This window comes from Antrostomus carolinensis, unplaced genomic scaffold (genome assembly GCF_000700745.2).
Source record: "Antrostomus carolinensis isolate BGI_N321 unplaced genomic scaffold, ASM70074v2 scaffold19209, whole genome shotgun sequence".
Classification (NCBI taxonomy): Eukaryota; Metazoa; Chordata; class Aves; order Caprimulgiformes; family Caprimulgidae; genus Antrostomus; species Antrostomus carolinensis.
Window position 1 is genome coordinate 65199 of NW_010338131.1, and position 21131 is coordinate 86329.

General features: G+C 46.1%; 2 protein-coding genes across 2 annotated transcripts in view; one reads left to right on the plus strand and one right to left on the minus strand.

The window, feature by feature from the left end:
* The window catches only part of MAP3K13 (mitogen-activated protein kinase kinase kinase 13), a 37653-nt gene extending 23601 nt beyond the window's left edge, over positions 1–14052 (plus strand). Inside the window, exons 6-14 of the mRNA XM_010175412.2 lie at positions 1932–2090; positions 3784–3892; positions 4858–4967; positions 6158–6274; positions 6834–6971; positions 8014–8758; positions 10145–10215; positions 12705–13002; positions 13628–14052. Of these exons, the coding sequence (XP_010173714.1) occupies positions 1932–2090; positions 3784–3892; positions 4858–4967; positions 6158–6274; positions 6834–6971; positions 8014–8758; positions 10145–10215; positions 12705–13002; positions 13628–13729 (1849 nt within the window). The 3' untranslated portion in view covers positions 13730–14052. The remainder of the gene's footprint in view (positions 1–1931; positions 2091–3783; positions 3893–4857; positions 4968–6157; positions 6275–6833; positions 6972–8013; positions 8759–10144; positions 10216–12704; positions 13003–13627) is intronic.
* A 4995-nt stretch (positions 14053–19047) lies between these two features.
* On the minus strand, positions 19048–21111 carry TMEM41A (transmembrane protein 41A). The gene is made up of 3 exons (XM_010175413.1): positions 20779–21111; positions 19791–19929; positions 19048–19459 (listed from the first exon to the last, which is right to left on the minus strand). The coding sequence occupies exons 1-3, from the start codon at positions 21109–21111 to the stop codon at positions 19239–19241; spliced, it is 693 nt and encodes a 230-aa protein (XP_010173715.1). The 3' UTR covers positions 19048–19238.
* Between the last annotated feature and the right edge of the window lie 20 nt (positions 21112–21131).

The following is a 21131-nucleotide window of genomic DNA, read 5'->3' on the forward strand; positions in this document are numbered from 1 at the left end:
CAGCTCTTCTGTGCCTGCAGTGTCTTCTGTGTTCATTTTGGCTGGATGTAGCAGGTCACAGCATAGCCAGCTCTTTTGGGAGAAACTCTTGGATTGTTTTGGAAAGAAAATACACTCACCATGTGTCTTCTGAGCTCTTCCCTTTGAATCACAGGTTCATGAGGCAGAGTGGTGCTGGATTTCTACCCTTGGCTTTCTGTCTCTTAGAGTGTCTTAGGTTCAGGAATATTGTGTGGAGCATCACATCCAATAAAAAACAGCTGCTAGCTCTGCTGAGGACTGTGATCATTCCTTTACTCCTTTCCTCAGTGACTTAAGAGATGTTGCTCTTTGGTGCAAACCTAGAGGTGCCTTTGGTGCAAGTTCTATTTCAGTCTGCCGCAGTGGTGATTGCTCAAACTCCTCCTTAACATCCATTCCTCCCCCAAGAGGAGTAAAAGTGGTGTTCGTGAATGCTGACAACAAATGAGAACAGCTCCTAAGCTGCTTATATGTCTGCTCTCTCATCTTTAACAGCATGCAAAAAAAAAAAATCTATAATCTTATCAGGAGTCTTGAAAATCCTTTGTCAGTTCTTAATCATCACAAAGCTGAAACCAGATGGAGTTTGCTGGTAGTTTGTCCAACCACCTGGATCCCTGCTTTCCTGCAGCCCACAGAAAAAGATTTCGAGGGAAAAATGTTCAAATTCTGCTTATTTTGTTTGTTTTTTCCCCACATGATTTGAAGCCAATGGGCTTTGAAAGTGCAATGTTTTTCACATGAAGATGTGTTTCCTGACTGATGGTTGTTCAGACCCAGGCAGTTTGTCCCTTGTTGTTCTTCTGTACTTAGTAAAAGCCACTTGATATTAGTACAAGCCAGAAACACGCTTCTCACTTTTCACCTGGTTTGACCTGCCAGCAAGCTTGGCAGGGTCCGTGTCCCACAGGTGGATGGGGCGTGCAGGTAAGGGGATACATCTGGGTTTGTACCTCACCTCCTATCGCAGCCTGGTTGTTAATGTGCAGCCAGAGTGGCGTTGGTTCTCAGCAGCATTTTGTTTACCTCTGTATTGTCTGGTTTGATATTTCTTTGGTGTTTTATTCAGTAAAGATTGTAAATTAACCAAATAACTGTTTGCTGTTATAAAGGAAGGATTTGGTCCTAACTGATCATTTCACTAAGGAAGAGAAGCAAAGTGAGTTTTCTTAACTGTATCTTTCAGTTCTTGTAACAGGAGGTTTTTTCCCAGGCAGACTTCTCTTAATTAATTTTTTCTTTATTTAGCTTTCCTTTCTTCAGCACAAAAGAAATATCAGATGAGACTGCATGTGCTTTTGTTACTGACGCTTAAGCACATTGCGTTTGTTTCTTCATTTCTATGTTGCAGTAGTTGTAGCACTGAGTCTCAAGCCTATGAAACTCTTACCTAGGAGTGCACGTAACAGCAGAGGGAGCTTTTGGCTAGGGAAAAAGGTAAATTTAAAAAAACCACAAAACCTTTGTTGTGTTATCTCTGCAAGACACTTATGAGTTCCGTCTGTCCAGTAGTAGAGGGTCTGTTCTTACCAATAAGAACAGTCAAAAGTCTGTCTTAGAGAATCTAACTTTCCTTTTCACTTAACAGGAGTAAGATTTAATCTGTACAGAAAACCTGCTTTCAGGATTTTTAAAATCTCACAAAGTAGGAAAGGATGGGTGAAAACAAGTGGTGGATTGGTGTTCAGCCCAGTGCTGGGGCAGAGGAGGATGAGTCACCTGGTGTGTGAAAGTTACTCTTCATTAAAAACTAGTATGCAAACACTGTTGTATCTGCTTGCGCTTTCAGATCAGACATACCTATTTCCCTGTTTTGCTGAACAAACAGTGGGGGTTTTTTTTAAGCTCCAGATGCTTCTGTTAAATTGAATTCACACAGAACCTTTTATCCTGGTTTATTTCTTCATCAGGTCATTTGGGGTAGTTTTGTGGGAGCTGCTTACAGGAGAGATTCCCTACAAGGATGTGGACTCTTCGGCCATCATTTGGGGAGTGGGCAGTAACAGCCTGCACCTTCCTGTCCCTTCCACGTGCCCAGATGGCTTCAAAATCCTCATGAAGCAGACCTGGTAAGAGCCTGAACCCTGCACAGACCTAGGGCTGGCTCCCAGCTCTTGCCAGATGTTCAGTAAAACCAATGAAACCAGAGTCTGGGTGGGAGTGTTGAGCCCAGAGCACAGGGCTCTTAAGTACTGTCCTACTTGTCAAGAGAACAATAAATGTCAACGTTTTGGATTCTGCTTCCTTGTGACAGGAAGCCCGGGCCTCAGAAGGATGCTTGGAGCTTAGAGGAAGTAGGAAGAGACCTGTCTGGTTTGCTGGGTGGATAGGGCAGGGGAGGGAGCAGGCAGACACTGTTGAGTCCTGTTAGAGAGGGGGAAGGAGTTGAACAGGAGAGAAGTGGGGGAGTAGAGCTTGATTGGAGCCACAGCAGGGTGACAGTTACCCATGAGCTGCCTATCCAGTGTGAATCAGGAAAGGGCAACATGAAGGTCATCTTCAGTAGCCTTCACAGAGGTGGTTGGTTTGTTCTAGCAAAGTAGGTGATAAAAGGTAGCTCTCGGGGGGGGGGAAGAAATGGAGCTGGAGAGGAAAGTTGGAGTGAAACTTCTTGAGGCTGGCTCCACAGTGAAAGCAAATGTTTTTTCACTCTGAAACTCCCTTGTAAGTGACTGGCTTTTGAACTGGACAAAAAGAAATTTGAGCTTTTTGTATGAAACCAGGATTTTACAGCATAGATATGGAAAATGTTTTCAGTTTCCTCCACATGCCAGATTAGAGGTGAAATTCTTTGTCCTGGGTTATGCATTAATGCTTTGCCTATGTAATTGCATCTTGACCCAGAGTATAAGTTGTCTTGCAGCATTTTCCCACTCCATGAGTTTTGCCAGCCATCCTTCCGATGGCACAAAGGGAAAACCAGGCCAGAGCATCTCTGGATCTTTTCAAGTGGCTGTTTGCCCCCTGACCCTGAGCTGCTGCAGGTTGTGCTGTTGCAGAATCTGTGCTGAGATGTGCTCTGCCTGGCTGTGCTTCCACGCGTGGCTGCAGAAGGCAGTTTGTGCAGCTCTGAACACCGAGTGCGTACACTTGTACCCCCACCTAGTGGAAGTAGGTGGCTTGTAGGGGAGAGGTGGCTGAAGAAGCTATTTCCTGTCCTGAGCACTGAATCCACGTAGCAAGTCTGGTGGGTTCAGTCCTGAAGCTTGAGTGCTGGTCTCTCTTCTCAAAGATACAAATGTTTTTTTACTTGAATATGATTTTACAGATATGTTCAGTGCATTACAATACTGTGTAGGCTCAGGCATGTACTATGTGGCAATATAGATACATTTGGTGTTAAACACTGTTTTGTTGTTTGTTGCAAGTAAATGACCATTTCTACTAGATTGAATATTCCCATTACAAAATTTATGAATTAACAGCATAATGAACTGAGATCTCTTGCTTCTTGACAAGTTAGGAGCAGTTTCAGTTTGTCTCCTATCTTTTGCTTTGTAATCACATTTTCCTATTTTAAATGTTTTTCATCTCTTTTTTTTCTTCAGAATAGATAACATAAACCAAAAACTGAATACAAAACAACTCGAGCACAATAAACTCATATTCAGCAAAAGAGAAAACCAGAAAAGTTCCTTTCTCTAATCTGTCAGCTATACAATTCAAAGAATATGTTCTAGTGAGAAACCCTTTCAGAAGAGTAGGAGAAGCCAGCAACATTAACCTCATCTCATGCTTGGGTATTTGTCTCTTTTGCTCCAGGCAGAGCAAGCCCCGGAATCGTCCCTCCTTCCGACAGACACTGATGCACCTCGATATTGCATCTGCTGACGTGCTGGCTACTCCTCAGGAAACCTATTTCAAATCACAGGTAACTGGAGAATGGCTGTAGGCCACAAGTACTAGGGTTAGCTCCAAGGACCAGATTTTGGAGGTTCATAAAGTACAGCAAAAGTCCAGATCTGTAATTTTGATTCCTGGGGAGAAGCAAACTGATGGGTATGTGAAAACCTTTTACCCAAGCTTTCACAAACTGAGACATCTGCTGCCTTCAGTCAGAAACTCAGCATTGTCTCATTCACTTCTCTCTGAGACTGCTGACTTCAGGTGTTCTGCTCCCAGCTGTTCTCCCAGTACTGTTGTACAGGAGATCATGAGATTGTTGAGAGCAGAACCATTGAATTTATAGTGAAGATGAGCAGGGCAGCCAGTGGGACAAAGCTGTTATAGGCCAGTGAAGGGACTCTGGGGCTTTCAGGGGAGATCTAAAAGTATGTTCTTAGACATTCCTCTGAGTCCTAATCAGTGAGCTATTGTCTGCTCCCAAAGAGGGAATGAGAATGAAACCTTTCCTCAGTATAGAGGATCTATACAGTGTTGGGGTGTATGTGAGGAAGTGAGTGTGCTTATTAAAGCTGCGAGAACCAGGGCTTCAAGGGGCAAATAGAGTTAGTATCACCCTAGTGACAGTCATCGCTGTCAAGAATGTAGATTTCCAAATCATAAGCCTTTCTGTTTACTTCAAATGCCAAAAGGGAAGAAAATGTTGTCTTAGGATGAAAAGAGCTTTAGGGGTTTTTAAAAATATGTTTTAGAAAATGCAGATATGTTTTAAATTATGTAATCGGAGTGCAAAAATTGGAAACACCATTTGAAAATGCTGAAACTAAACTTGCTGCTATGTTGTTACCCAAAATAATTTAGCTAACAGAAAAACATTTTCAACCCAAACCTGTAATTTTCTGCACACACAAAGAATGTTGCCTGAGAGTTTTCTTTGGTTCAGCCAGGGATCCCAGTCCTTTGTAAATACCTGAAAGTAAATTGCTTCCCTAGGCTGAATGGAGAGAAGAAGTGAAGAAACATTTTGAGAAAATTAAAAGTGAAGGAACTTGCATACACCGGCTAGATGAAGAATTGATTCGTCGTCGAAGGGAAGAGCTGAGGTCTGTTGACAGTCTTTTATGCTTACTGCTTGCTTTTCTCATCCAGTCTTCTCTTCTCCAGCTAAATGAGCCCATCTCCCTCAGCTTCTATTCACAGGGCATGTGCTCCAGCCCTTGACTGTTCTCATGCTCCTCTTGTACTGAGTGCCCCAGAACAGGACTCAGTATTCCTGGTGGCATAAATTCAGACAGCCTAAATTCCTTGTGAGTCCAGAAACCGAAATTCCTTGTACTAGAACTGCTTGGCCGAGGGAAAGCTATAGAGAGAGAAACAGTGGAAACTGTTCCTGCTCTTGGACCATCTGAACAGTTTGCTCCAGGCAAGAGGAGCAAACTTGTGTGTTTACTGGGGAATATTTCTGCCTGACTTTTGGTGTTTGTGGTAACAGCACTGCAGCAGGTACCTCCATCACAGTAGAAATGCATCTTGCAGTTTGCTGTGAGCTTTCTCTGCCCTGATATTTTCTTTGGATTAGTTATTTCCAGAGAAGTGAACACACTCCCAGCCCCCTGGGAGTGAACACGCTATCAGCCCACTGAAATTCATTTTGAACATTAGACCAACTTAAAAATGAAAGCAGAATGTTTATTTAAGAAAGCAAAGGGTTATCTTTTTGCAAATTTATTTATGACAGAGAAACAAAACAGCAAGTGGTAGTTCTGTCAAACCTGAGGAATCAAAGGAAACCTTGTTCAGCCAGTTTGATGTAGTTGTTGATTAGTGTTCCCTAGCCCTAGGGAGCTTTTGATGGTCACATCTTTCAGCTGTGGTTCAAGATGTCTTCTGCAACTCTAGTGTAGCTGTAGGGACATGTTGCTTTTTATGAAATACAAACAGATTACTTCTTTCCCTGTTTCTTTAAAAGCTGATTTCACTCCTTCTCTGTGCAAACAGGATGATCAGGGCTTGGCCAAAGGGCTTGTGAATACATGTGAAGCATTTGCAGCTTCTTTAGAGAGAAGTGTTGCCACTCTTTCAAGACTGTTAAATGCTTTCCAAATCATATTATGATTCATTGCTGTATCAAGCTCTTAATCATCATTCACTGTTGGCTCTGTCTGAGGTCGGTGCGATACAGCTGGCACATTTGACTTCTAGAAGGCCTTTTCCTAAAGCACCTGTACTTTTCCTTATTCTCTTCTCTTGGTCCATGGACATCAGATTGTATGATGACTTTTCTGTTTTTCAGACATGCATTGGATATCCGTGAACACTATGAGAGGAAGCTGGAGCGAGCCAATAACTTATACATGGAGCTCAGCGCTATTATGCTGCAGCTGGAGGTCCGTGAGAAGGAGCTCATAAAGTATGTATCTCTGGGCATAATGGCATGCCATGCATGTGGCAATATGCACACAGGAGGAAAAAAACAGCGCTTCATTTCTAAACTGCATAGTAATGCTTGTAGATTTAGTGTCCCCTGACAAACTTCTGGGATAAAGAAAGAGCTGGAGAGCAGAGAGAGGCCTCTTAACAGTAGATTACTGCACACCACTTAGTGCTTGTATCTTTACCCAGTGTTCACTGACTGGGGGAAAGGCACCTTTCCCATTTGGTGTTGGCATCTTCTGGCCCCTTTGTAAAGAGAAAGCAATGCTGTTTCTGGACCGTGCACCAGGGCCCTGTTCCAACTGCCTGATCTCTGCAGAGAGAATTTAGAAAATGAGTGTGTCCATTCCCAGAACAGCCTGTTGTGTTGCACCTGGCCATAGATGAGGAACAGGCACACAGTGTGCTCACAGTGGAGCTGTGTTTCTGTCCAGCAGGAGCTGCAGCTGGTTAAAGAGAGAACTGATCTGTTTTGGGTTTGATTTTTTTTTTTGGTTGGTTGGTTGATTGTTTTTTTTTCTTCCCCAATGTTTCAGGAGGGAACAAGCAGTGGAAAAGAAATACCCTGGGACTTACAAACGCCACCCAGTCAGACCAATAATCCACCCCAATACAGTGGAGAAGCTGATGAAGAGGAAAGGGGTCTCCCATAAACCAGGCAGCCAGACTAAACGGTAAGGGGCAAGAACCCAGTTCTGTGCCAGGAACCAGTGGTAGGTCCCCATTGAGATGAGCAGGCAGCTTACTTTGCTTTGAGTCTGATGACAACACAGGGGTGTTCACTCTTGGGCCTGGTCTGATCCTCAGAACCACAACTGTTTAATTATCTTAAGGTAAAAGGAATGAATCCTGCCATCCCTTCTACCTGGGCAGCTCTCTGAAATCATTTGGTCCATATGATTTTTTCACAGATGATGGTGCTTTGACAGGAGGTATCTAATGTGTGTCTTGAGTGCCTGACCGTCCAAGCAAAGAGCAGCTAGGTCAGCTTTGATTTGAATGGTAATAAGCAGGGTGAGGGATTGTAGAAAGCAGCCAGTCCTCAGGGACGATGGATTCATTGTTGAGGAATTAAATTGGGATTTGAGATTTGGGAATTCGTGCTGTCCTTTCAAGCTGTTTCTCTTTTGCATGACTTTCAGAAAGTGAGATTTTTTTTTTTTTTTAATGGAGGAGTTGTCTATTTTATTCTTCCTTTTGCTAATATTTCCAAGAGTTAGAGAGTCCTGATTACAGTGAATAATCACTTCTGAGTTAATATACGCTTCTGAAATGAGCAGGCTGATAACTATCATCAGATCGGGACCCTCTTGTGCTGAGCATTGTATATGCACATAGTCAGAGACATGCCCTACACCAAGGTCTTCGGAGGGAGCTATTTTGGGAGCAGAACATCAAAATAAGAGCAGAAAAAAAGGAGAGTATGTGACAGATGTTGGAAAAAGCAGCAAGAGAGGACCGTAGAGCATGATGGGCTGAACGGAAAGGACATTGAGTGGGAAGAATCAAAGGAAACTAAATGCAGAATTCAAACAGCTGAAGGGGAGGGAAGCCTGTAGATTTTAGAAAGCAGAGTGTGCTTATGGCTTATGGCTACAGCTGCCTCTTCATCCTGGCTCTGAGCTGATGTCATTTCTTAGTTTGTGGTTTAGCTCCGAGACGATGTAATTTCTTAGTTTGTGGTTTGATGTGTAACTTCTGCTGACTGTCTCTCAGGCCAGATCTGCTGAAGTCAGAGGGGATACCCAGCACAGAAGCAGCATCCAATGGCTCACCAGTCTCAGGAAGTCCCAAAATGTCAACACTGAGTGGTAAAAGCCGCTACCGCAGTAAGCCACGTCACCGCCGAGGGAACAGTAAAGGCAGCTACAATGATTTTGCAGGGATCTTGAAAAACCAGCCAGTGCAAGACGATGCACCCCCACCTCCACCTCATAATCATTCTCATCACCCCGGCTTACTGCAGCAACCTGGCCACAGTCATCCCCACGGCCATCACTCACGGCTTCATGCCCATGGACAAGATATTGCCAACTGTGCAAACAACTTAAGGTACTTTGGCCCTGCAGCAGCGCTGCGGAGCCCTCTCAGTAACCACGCGCAAAGGCGAATGTCTGGTTCCAGCCCCGATCTCATCTCCGCTGCCATGGAAGCAGATTGCCGAAGGAACCTGGAGAGCAAAGAAAGCAAAGCTGATCATTGGGAGTGTTGCAAAACAGATCCATATAATTCCTGTCTTCAGTGCAGGGAAGAGGACAGTGGTCAGATACAGATGTCATCTGTTGAAACAGGGATGAGCCATTCTCAGTCACCAACGTCTGTTTCCCTATACGAAAATGCACAGTTCATTGAGAAGATGGAGGAAGAGGGCTTCAGCAACTGTAAGTCAGCGTCCGCCGTAGGCACCCCCCAGCACATGGCTTCCGCAGTGCTACCTTGCAAAGCAAGACCCCTTCAAAAGGTAAGGACAAAGCATAGTGATTTGAAAAAAAAAAACAAAGCTTGTTCCTCTTTTCCCTCTCAATGAAAAGAAGGCGTGAAGCGTAGGCTGGGGTCTGGATGTAGGGTAGTAGCAAAGCTGTGCTTCCCACACACACAGCAGTAGTTTCATGTACAACTTTACCTTAAAGATTTCATGCCTGTCTGAACTTTCCTTTGTGATCTGGACATAGTAAATTTTATTGAGAAGTACTGTATGCATATCAGAGCTAATAATGAGGGTTGTCAAATGTGGTTTTGATAGGGTCTAATTCTTTTACTTACAATTTAGCCAGTTTTTGAGCTGAAACTTGATCTACTGAATTTTTGTTGTTGAAACGGTCTAAATGTTTTCAAGCCTTTCTCAAAACAAAGGAATGGGTTTTTAATCATTCTTTTGGTGATGTTAAATATCATGTAACAATTTCACTGTGAATCTGTAGCACTTCTGTGCCTTGGAACAGAAATTCAACATTTGCCATGGTCTTTTGCTGAATCTTCCAGAAACTGTCCCCCTTGACCAAAAGTTGTAGTTCTCATATATTTTGTGAAGATTTTGCAAGAGTCAAAAAGATACTACAGCAGAGTTGTACAGGAATGGAGTTCCTTACTCCTCCTGCCTCCATTCAGGTGATGAGAGAAATAGGAACCAGTCTGAGAGGAGTTCAAAGAGGAGGAAAACTGAGCCTAGGTAGAAAAGTGAAGGAAAAGAGAATGAGTACCAGATCAGCGTGGTTTGTGTCCAGAATGAAGGGAGGAGGAGAACCTCGTATTACAAGGGGATGGGATGAGATAGAGGCAGAGTCTGAACCAGTTGTTGTCGGTTTAAGCAGTATAGGAGGAGGCTGTAAAAAGAACAAAAGTGCAGGGGGTAGATTTGGATGGGAAAAGGAGAACAAAAGGTTCTGTGCTCACTGAAGTAGATAATGGAACAAACCTCAAGTTTTCTAGTTGATGAAACCCACCAGCAATGGCTCTGTCATCCCCCATCCCGCTTTGTGATGGGTTCATGTAGAAAAGGGTGAAAGTAGTAAAGCCAGGTGCCAGATATGGATTTCACTGTGATACTAATTACTTGATTTAATTCTGTAAAAATACGAAACATTATGTGCTCAGTGCCTGCTGCAGTACTCTGGTGTATTTTGAAGTCAATCACTCCAAATTCAGAAATGGCAGCATTAAGACTGTCTGAAATAATCTCCTGGTAAGGAGATGTGTGAGTCAGTTTTCACTGATAAGCGGGTTATTTTCTTGTCTACATTGCTGCAGGTCATTGACACAGTGACTTTGACCTGGAGGACCAGGGGGCAGCACTCTAGTTGCGTGTTTGTTCTTTCACAAATGTGACACCATTCTTGTTTTCTGCCAGAGCGGTGATGACTCTTCAGAAGAGGAAGAGGGTGAAGTAGACAGTGAAGTGGAGTTTCCTCGTAGACAAAGGTAAAAGGTGAATTCACTCTAATCTCTCTTTGGTGGGACAAAACTCAGGAGGAGAACTGAGTCATAGCAGCTGCACACCAGCATTGAAACTGTGGAAGGTGCTGGTGAAAGAACAGAATCGCATTCAGCACGTCCCATCCACCTTAGTTGATCCTTCATGTTCACTCACTGTTTTCAGCCTGTTCTCAGGTATTATCATCTCCAGCATAGCTTTTCTGTTGCATGCTATTTATAGCACAACTTGATCACACTTGATAGCATTATTCAGCCTATAAAAATAAGCTGCTGCATCTGTTTCAGCAGAATCAGACTTACGGGATGTTAGGACCCTTTTTTGAACTCTATCAAATGTTGTTTGTTAACTGTTGCTACAGGGGGCTTGAGTCCAGCACCTTTGTAGCTGAATTCAAATAGGATTGAAGAGGTAGGGGACAACACAGCAGATAAAATTTGATGGTGTTGCCTCTAAAATAAGACTTGAGGGGGTGTTCCTACCTAAGCCTATGTAATAGCAGGCTTTGCAGTCCTGTGCTCAGGAAAGAGATCACGGAATTCATGCAGTAGCATTATGAAAGCAGCTGCTTGAAGTGCAGAACAGATCAGGTGGGCAAATGGGTTGTTAGGAAAGGAGCAGAGAAGAAAATAAAAGCTCCTCTGCCGTTGTATACGCCCACAGCACACCTGCAGAGTGAATCCTAAATGCCACCTTTATTGCCCCAGCTCAGAGACCATGGCAGAATTTGAAAAGGTACTGAGAAATGTGACAAGAATGGTTTGAGATGGTTTCCGTAGAAGAAGAGATTAAATCCGTGAGAAATGTTTGTCTAGCAGGAGGAGAGACAATACTGGAGATGCATGAAATTGTGTTATGTAGAGAAAATAGACATGGAATGATTCCTCACATTCATGCTAGGTACACCTAGTGAAGCAAACAGGGCGTTTAAAATGAACAAAAGGAAGTGCTTTTTTCATCCAAAACATTTTTTGGATGTGGAGCTCATTGCCAAGGTATGCTGTGGAAATCAAAACATGGACAAGTGTTAAATTTATAGTGTATAGGTCCATCAGTGGCTGTTAAGCACTGCCATCCAGGCTTGATCTTCAGCTCAGAAATCTGATCTGCTGCACAGTATGAACCAGGAAGATGTGCCAGGAGAAAGCAGGCTCTGTCTGCACACCCTGTTCTCATACTTTTCCCAGACTGTTTCTTCCTGCCTAGGGCTGGAGACAAAACGCTGGGCTGGATGAGTTTTCTGACTCCTACTTTTCTTGTGTGTGTGATTGTTGCTTCTCCTGTGCTTTATTAACTTGGAAGACAAATTGCCTTTCCTGAATTCAATGTGATGACCTATTGTGGGTCTCCTGGCATGTTCAGTCAACTGGTATTTTGTACCATTACTGTTGAATACTGGCATGAGGTCATTTCCATGTTCAAGTAACTGTGATCTTATTTTTTGAGTGCACATACCTAAATTCTAGCCTGGCTTTTGGGATCACTGCTAGGTGGTGCAGATATTCCTAGCTGAATTAGCTTGAACCTTACAGTACAGCCTTTCCTTGGGAAAAAGGACTGTTAAGGAAAAATGTGCTCAAGGGTGGATCATCTAGTATGAACATGTAGCAGACAAGACCAAATCAGAACAGATGAATTTAAAGATGCAGATCTTGAACTAAATCATTCAAAAAGTGGTAGATTTCTATAGCTCCAAGATGTGAAAGGCAGCCCAACGTCTTGCAGAGCTCTTGCTGCCAGCCTCACAGATCAGTTATGACAGCTAGAGATGTGTTCTTAGGGTGGGAAGAAGATCTTGGAGAGCTGATGGAAAGCTTTTTCTAGGGAGAGGACCTGTTTTGCTCAAAGACATTTTTGGGAGGATCAAGCCCTTAGCCCAGTGTGAAGCAGCAACCAGGCAGCGTTGTGTGCACTGTGCTTGAGTGGTACCTGCTAGGGAGAACAGGACTGAGCAGCCCGAGCTGCCTGTTACACTGAGCGAGCCCAATTCTTGTGCTAAACATGCCAGTTAAAAGTACAGGTGCAAAAATCTTCTCTGCATTGCATGCTTCAGAAAGGAAGATGAGAGGTCTGCTGGGGGAACCTGTGTAAGGAGGTAGCAGCCACTCTGCATTCACTGCACTACTAATGTTGTGAGGGTTTTGATTGTGATCTGTGTCTCAAAAGCAAGCTGCCTGGCTACACATCAGAAACAGAGTTCCTTATGTTTGAACTGTAACGCTGGGCTGGCTCGCCAGCTCATTCTTACTGTGCGCAGTGAGAGTGTGTGCAGAAACCTGTCCACTGAGAAGCTGTCACTTTTCTAGCTGGCAGTGGGCTCCTGGTGACAGGCTCACCCAGGGCAGAGTGGGCACCAGAAGTGGGGTCTGTCGAGGCCAGTGGTAGCCAGGTAGCCAAACACAGCACCCATGAAATGGCTTTTCCTCTGCAATCAGAGCCATTGTGATGCAAGCTGAACGACTCTCTTGGTTTGCAGACCTCACCGCTGCATTAGTAGCTGCCAGTCCTACTCAACCTTCAGCTCGGAGAACTTCTCTGTGTCAGATGGAGAAGAGGGGAACACAAGTGATCATTCAAACAGCCCGGATGAGCTGGCCACCAAGCTGGAGGATGAGCTGGCTGAGAAGTTGGAGGACATGTTATCCCAGACTCCAGAGATCCCCATTGAAATCTCCACCCAGTCTGATGGGCTTTCAGACAAAGAGTGCGCTGTGCGGAGAGTCAAAACTCAGATGTCTCTGGGCAAACTTTGTGCGGATGAACACAGCAGTGAGGTGAGTTGTAAGTTCAGCAATCCCCTCTTCTTTTGATTAAGTAGGGGGAAAAAAAAAAGTTATGGAAAGGAATCCAAGGGCCAGAAAGTTGTATGACTGCCTGGGAAATGCTGTGGTAGATGTACTACAGCAGAGCAAAAGAGTAGATGGGGAAAAGCAGCACAAAGAAAACTGAACATAATTTGCTGGTCAAGATGAGTGTGTTATTGGGAGGCCATATGATCTGCAGTTGCATTAAGTGGGATAAAAAATAGCACATAAAGTAGATAATGAAACGGAAGGGATATAAACTGTCTCCGTCAAACTTATCCATTGGCAGCCTTGCTGATGAAGCTAGAATAATTTTCTTCCTTTTACTGTCTTTTATGTGTTTGGGAGATGTAGGGCAGAGCCTGCTGCACTATCCTCTCAGAACTCTGTGTTTGGTGGTGTTCTGACCAGGTGTTTTTCTGCTGTCCCCTCACTGAGGAGTGCTTGTGTGTTTTTGCTGTCTGCTGTGTGCTGCCAGACTCTTCTCTGCTGGTGGTGACCGTTGCTTGTCTGCTGTTACAGACTGGGATGGTGTGGGGTTGATCTGCAGTGCAGGCATGTTGCTGAGGTCCTTGCCTTTCCTTTTTCTTTGCAGAACCCAGCACAGTTTGGAGAATCAGAGTGTGACTCTTCTGAAGGGGAGTGTTCTGATGCCACAGTCAGGACCAATAAGCCCTGCAGCTCTGCTACTTGGTAATACAGATCTCCCCCAAAGCTTCCTGATACTGGCATTTTGATTTCCCTGAGATTCCACTTCATTCCCCTTCATCACACTTTACAGGAAGAGAAGATGCTTCTCCTTCCCACCCCAGGAGTGATTTGCAATAACCCGAATCTCTGGATAATGTCCAAATGAAATTAATTCTCTTTGAGCATTTCAATCAAGAATGGCAGGGATGTATTTTATTGAATAATCTAGTTACTGTAACATGGATATTTATTTTTTTGACATTTTAACACTTTTTACTGTAAAGAGTGGATTGTATTTATAGACACACAGACTTGTTGCAAAAAAAAAAAAAGTTCAGAAAGCAAGCACATTACAGAGAAACATCCTGGGAGTCCTGCCTGGACAGCTTTGTGTACAAATGCAGGAGGATTTTCTTGCTGCTTTCACAGGGGACCAGGCCTTGTGGCCCTGAAGATGGGAGAACAGATCAAGAAAACTAAACCACTCAGTCTTATCGAATGAGGAAGCATAAAAAGACCTTACTATAGGGTAACCTGTGAACAAAGCGTATTCAGTATAACCAGCTGGGTCATTTTTAATCAGAAGGTGGACGTGTTCCTGGAGAAAATTGGTACCGAGGTGCTAACGTCCAGGGTCTTCTGAGTCGATACATCCCCAGGAATGTAATAGTGGGTTTTATTTTAAGGATTTTTAGTTTCTTTTTTTAATCAGCATTTTGTTGTGAGATCCTGCAAATGTATTCTAACCTCGTCCTCTCGAGAATTGGTATAAGAGCACTTCTTAACATCATCCTTGCTTCACTCTGGCAGTGCTGATCTCCAGTTGAGCAGGGAAACCTCTTTCAGATGCAGTGTGCCATTTCCCAGTTTACTTCCTCCTCTTACCTCCTGTCTGTTTCGGTCAGTCAAAGAAATCAATCAAATCAGTGTTGGAAAAGCAAGAACTTGCAAGCCGAGGAAAGCACATTCTGCAGACCCTGAGCACTCTTCTGGGGAGGAAACTGGAGATGCCTGTACTGGACTTAGAGAAGCAGTCTCTCACCTACAACAGCGTCGATAACCAGCAGAGAGCTGTGTGTTGAGGGAGAAGACTGGGAATGACTGGCCTAGTTAAGAGCATCAGCCCTGCTCTGTCTCCTTATTCACTGTATGTTCTTGAAAGCGTTAACAGCTGCCTGCCCTTCATGTCAGGCTTTGTGCAGAACGGGTTGCACAGGGAATCATGATGGTGGCTGTGGCACAGCTGTGTCTCGGCTGTACCCCAAGGCCTCTGTTTCTCTTTCAAGCTGAAACTCTGCAGGTAAAAGTGAGGATAGTACCAGTATGTGACAGGCCGAGGCATTGGCAGATGAGAAAAATTTGTTTTCTGATAGAACTCATAGTGCCTTCCCTTCAAACACTACTCTTCAAAATCAATATTTAAAGAGAACAAAATGATAGAGCGCATTTCCCCCTCCCCACCTTAGTTGATGTCCCCTTGCGAGAGCTTTTCACTCTGCCCTTCCTAGCGTGCTGGCTGCCGCGGCTGTGCCACGCACTGCTGGGTGCTGCTCTGCAGACTGGCACACCAGCCTGAGGTGAATGGCAGGAATGGACCATGGACAGGTACTTCTGTTGCTTTGTTTGTTTACATTTTATGTTAAAATATTGGTTTGAATTTAACTGTGGTAATTTATAGCCTCATGGCAAAATGAAGGAAAATGTCTTATACAGAGAGCAGTATTGTATGAGTTAAATTATCCCATATTTTAAAATTTTTGTAGCTGGACTACACACAGATCTTAAGTTATGATGTTATTTTATTATTTATTATCATTTCTGTAGATCAGAAGGTTGGCTTCACCGCTAGCACACTGTAATCTGTTTGTGTGATGTTCTCCCTGGTTGCGGGGAAGGGTGGGAGCAGAGCTGGTCTCGGCGGCTGTCAGCAGTTGCTGCCTCTCGTGATTCCCGAGGATGCTGTTATACCGGGGCAGAGAGCCTGTCGAGGCTGGTCTGAGAGGAATGGATGCAGTCAAGCCCCATGGGCCCTGGGATATTCCTCGTGGTTGATGCTGCAATTTGTTTGTGTTGCCAGTAGGGTTGGCAGCCCCTGAGCTGGTGGGGAATGGTGATGAGGGAGCGAGTGGCTTTTGAATTGATGACAAAGTGAATAAACATCACAAGATCTCCTAGCAAGCGCATCCAAAAGGACAAGCAGAGAGGAAGGCAGTTGCTCTGGGCAGCAGTTATGAGATCAGGGGTGACCAGCAGTGGATCCACATGGTGGATCACCTGTGCAGGACCAAACAGGCTGCTGGAGAGGGAGCAACCAGTTCACCCTTGCCTGCAGCAGCAATACTCGGCTCTGGGTGAGGCAGAATGCTGTGGGGAGTAAAGCTCTTGCCTGGCTTGTTTCTTGTTTCCTCCCTGTTCCCATCCCTCATTTCTCCTCTTAAGTGTTCTCTGTCTTTCAGCCAGTGGCAGGAGGAGGTGGCAGGGCCAGAGATGGCTTTGCTGTCATGGTGCGAGAGGGGTTTTGGTGTGGAAGAGGTGGTGCAGATGCTCAGGAGGCTGGAGGCTGGGGTGCAGGAATTTAGCAGTGGAGAGCTGTGTGCAGGTAACATATGCACAGAAAAAGGAAGACCAAACTATTGCATAGGGAGAGGTTGAGAACTGCCATTAAATGTTCCCCAGAGCAGAGGATGCCAGGCCTTATGCCCATGGTGAGACTCTTGGAGCTCCCAAGGCTGTTTGCTACCTGCAGGCAGTGCCATGTCAACCCAGCCCACAGCCCTGCAGGACCCACTGTCTGTGGGCTGCTCTGGTGTCCTAGGGCAGCCCTACAGCAACAGGCCCACAGCAGAGCTGCCTCTAGCTCCAGCTGGTCAGAGTCTCCGTGCAAGAATGTCAGTCTGCCATGATTCAGTCCCTAACAAAAAGATCCCGGAGGCGTTGTGGTAGCTGTGGTCTCTGCTTAGAGCTCCTCCACCATGTGATGGAGCTCCTCTGGGCTGGCAGAGAAGCATAGAAGCTTTGAGGTGTGGGATTTTGGGACCCTTCTGGGCCAGCTGCCGATTCCTCCCCGTCCTTGCCTGGGGACACGCTGACCCATTCTGCAGCCTGGAAAAGCAGAGCTGAACCCTTCAGGTTGTCTGCTGCCACACTTGGCTCTAGTTTCTTTGCACACCCTGTAAAGGGTCACTGCACTGTTACTGTCCAGCATTGCTCCTCCCACCTGCTGCCTGCTATGCAGTGTCTCTCTGGGACTGCCACCAGGGCTTTCCCCTCCTTGCCTAAACACCTAACCCCGAACCTGTGGAGATGTCATCCCAGCCTCCCCCTGCACACACATCTCGTGCCCTTGGCTGTGTGCGGGCAGGGGTGGCTCAGCAGCCCCCTGCGTGCCTGGGACGGTTGCTGTCAGTTCTGCAGGGGGTTATATAGGCATTTTCCTCAGTGACACCTGCCCAGAATTGCACGTAGGTGGGATCTCCATGGTGCTGTACGGGCGTCCCTGCTGCGGTTCCTCGTCCTTCCTCTGTACGGGGCTGAGAGGGACAAATCAGCCTGTTTCCTCCTCGCAGTAACACCGTGTTTGCAGGACAGAAGTAAACCGTGGGTTCCCTTTTTGGCCTCCCGACTACCCTGATCCAGTTCTCACAGCTGCTGACAGCTCCTGAACACTAGCCTAGATTTTCTCCCAGAGCTGAATGTTGCCTTCCCCACTGTTGTGTTAAGTAACCATTTCATCTTGGCCCTGTCCAGTAGTGTTCATCTCTCTCCTTCCTGCTCTGCGGATTCCTGATACAAACTTGATTTTTTTTGTATTGAACAGTGTACAGTGATGGAAACAAGAATGACTATCAAAGCAAACAATGCATGGAATAAAAAGCCAGTGTACTTCAATGCTTCTCGGGCTGGTCTGGTGATCTGGGAATGATTTCTCGTGTATTTTGGGATAATGTCATGAAGCCTTTTAATAACATGATGTTAGCAAGCAGCTTGTCCTTACCTGTCTCTGACCACAGCTGAACTGGAACTACTGGGAGCTCCACATAGCAGGGGGGAGGCTTGCTTGGACACACATAGGCTATCAGGCACCCAAGAATCCCTGAGCCTTGGCCTTTGCTCTTGTCAAAGGAGTGGTTTTTGCAATGTGAGCTGGGGGATTGAATCTGCAACCGTGACTTCTCATCCTGGGAACCTTGCTGGCCAACTCAGTCCCAACCCAGCTGCTGGGGAAGGTGCTAAAATGGATGAAGCATTCGCTCTGACAGCTTCCCAAGTGCTCTGGGCTCTCCCATCTTCCCCCTTCCATGCTGGAAAGTTTACTTTATCCTTCAAGTGGAGGGCAAATTCAGGGAGAGTAGAGCAAGGAGGTGCAAATACCAAAACCCAGGAGTGTGGTGTCATCCCTGGGGGCTACTGTTGTTCAGCAACTGAGACAGAGCCTACCTGCTTATTTGGAAACCTTCTAGTGATACATGAGCAAACATGTAGGTTTAATCACTGCCAGGCAGGAACATCCATTCCTCTTTTCCCCCCACTCCCCCCCCTTTAGTCTTTGTGGGAATGCGCAGCCACACACCTCAGAAGCAATCATCTCCTGTGTTCTGACATAGGAATGATACATACAGACAGCTGATAGCTGGCCCCAAAACCTGAATGATATACTTCAGGGTGCGCTTACTTAACATCTGTATGACAGAGGAAGAGTCTTCTATATGAAGAAGGCGCAAGGACCCTGAAACATCATTACTACTCTTCACAGCTTGTTAGGTGCAGTAGTACCAGTGTAGCAGTGCATGGTTTGTTTTAGGCCAAAAATGCTAAATAAGTCTGTGTTTGGAGAAGGCAGGGGAAGGAGGGCCTGCCTAGAGCTGGGAAATGCTGCTACTAGAGCAGTGGTGAAAAACAGGTGCTGCTGCAGCTCAACACAGCCCTGTGTGCTGTGAACTCCTCGGTGCCAAGGGATGAGTGAGGCTGGGCAGAAGCCTGCCTCGCTCTCAGAGTGGGCACCAGCTCTGTGCTGCCATGTCAGTCACACCAGTGAGACTCACAGAGCTGGACTAGGTGGGAAGTGCAGGAGCCTGTGACTTGAGCTGGTAGGGATGTCACAGGGAGGGCCATGCTTGGCCCTCATGTTCAAGAGCTGGGAGGGACTAAGAGGCTCTGATTTGCCTTCCTCACAGCATGCTAATACTCCTGATTTTTTTTTTTTCCATTGCTAATACATTTGCAGTGGACTGGCAACACCCTCAGGCACACTGGAGACACAGGCTGATTGAAAGGAAACAGGCAAATTAACTGAAGTGTTGATAAAGCCCCTGTATAGTGCTCTCCGTGCAGATACATGCACAGTTAAACATTCATTAAAAATAAAACCTTACACCTCCTCTTAGACGAGAAGAACGATTAAAAACTGCAATTGTCCTTGGTCCATGGTGGCACAGAGCATGCAGAATACAACCCACAGGAACAGAGACCTGTAGCTTTTGCGAGGCAGTCCCCCAACCTGGGGGACACGTGAGCCATCACAAGCTCTTTTTGCCGTTGAGTAACTGAAGATGCTTGTCTTCATCCAGCTTCAAGTGCTTCTGGCTGTATTTCTTGATGAGGGTCCCTGGTATCAATGCTGCCACAGCCATCGCAAGCAGTTTGAGCAGCGTGTCCCAGGAGAAAATGGCATCCAAAGAGGTGATTTGTGACAGAATGGCTCCTGTCTGCACACAGATGAAATTATATGGTGTAAGACCTGAAAGAATCAGAGCAAAAAAAGTCTGTTAGCATGTAAAATTAGCTCAAATATGCCCTTGCCCAAGGCCAGACCCAGGAGTCTGCATTCATAATGGAAAGAACAGGGCGTGATTCAAAACTTTGCTGCCTTGGTGCTGCATGAATATTTGTAAAATGCTCTGAGACCTCTGAGTATAAGGGTGGCACAAAGGCAAACAGTTAAATGAGGCAGAGTCACAGCTACGACCCTGCCGCTCTGCCTTCCCCAGCTCAGCACACTAGCCAAGGCTTGGTGATGAGGACAGAGGCAATGTCACGCTGTCCCCTCAGACAGTCTCCCCAGGCCTTACCAATGAGAACGGAGAAGAAGAACTGGGACACAGGGATGTTTAAAATGGGAGCCGAGAGGTTCAGAAACCAGTTTGGTGTCATGGGGAACAGCCTCAGGAACAACAAGAAGAAAAATAAGCAGTTCCTGTTCTCCTCTACCTGCCAAGAGAAACATTACAAATTATTTCTGCTCTTCGGACAGCAGTGACACCTGAATGGCCACGATACCAAAGTGAATGTAAGTTTTTCTTATCACAGAATCATCAAACAGTTTGGGTTGGAAGGGACCTTAAAGCTCATCCAGTTCCAACCCCCCTGCCATCAGCAGGGACACCTTCCACTAGACCAGGTTGCTCAAAGCCTCATCCAACCTGGCCTTCAACACTTCCAGGGAGGAGCAGCCACAGCTTCTCTGGGCAACCTGGGTCAGTGTCTCACCACCCTCACAGCAAAGAATTTCTTGCTCACATCTCCATCTCCCCTCTTCCAGTTTCAAGCCATCACCCCTCGTTCTGTCACTCCCTGCCCTTGTCAAAAGTCTCTCCCGAGCCTTCCTGTAGGCCCCCTACATGTTCTTCTAACATGCCACAACATAACATCAGTCCAGAACTGATGAGAAGCATAAATTTATGTATGTATGTATGTAAGCCTAATGGTGAGCCAGCCCCTTCCAAACAAGTGGTGCAGATTGGATCCAACCTGAATGGGAAATCGGGAAGTCAACAGTGGAACCACCTCCAGTTGTACAATGCAGCACAGGATGGGTGGAGGCAGTTCTGGACCATAGGGGCTTCCTAATCAATCCAATATCTTACTTCTGATTTTCTGTGCACCCCCTTTGCAAACAGCCTTGCTCCCAAGAGAGCAGTCTGCTCCTAGGTTGTGTCAGAGGCCCTTCACTGACCTGATGCATCCCCTGCATGTATTCATTTTTTTTTAGTAAGTCAACCCCAAAGGCAGCCTCATCTGGGAGATGTTCTGCGTGGCCGCAGACCCACAGCTGCTTACCTTCCTTTGTAGCAGAGCTACTTTATCAGGAAAGTAGTAGATGATGAACTGCTTTCCAAACGTGCTGGAGAGCAGGTAGCAGAAGGTCGCTCCCACGGATGTGAGGGCCGAGCACAGCACCAGCCCGGTCCACGGCCCGAAGAGTGCTCCAGCCAGGAAAGGAGTGAGACCCGGGGAGGGGCCCCCCCGCCGTGTCCCCTCCGGCTCCTCACAGACGCTCCTGGCAGAGCCGTGACTCGCCCACGAGACACCGACCTTGCACCTTGTCCCAGCCGGCAGCGCCCGGCCCGGGACTGGGGACAAGGGGTCCCTCTGAGGGGTCCGGCCCTGCATCCCACCCCCGGCCCTGCACC

Coding starts and splice junctions, on each gene's coding strand:
- TMEM41A (XM_010175413.1), bottom strand. CDS start 21,111: ATGCAGGGCCGGACCCCTCAGAGGGACCCCTTGTCCCCAGTCCCGGGC. Junction 19,930..20,778: donor TAGCTCTGCTACAAAGGAAG/GTAAGCAGCTGT, acceptor TTCTCTTGGCAG/GTAGAGGAGAACAGGAACTG. Junction 19,460..19,790: donor CTTCTTCTCCGTTCTCATTG/GTAAGGCCTGGG, acceptor TGATTCTTTCAG/GTCTTACACCATATAATTTC.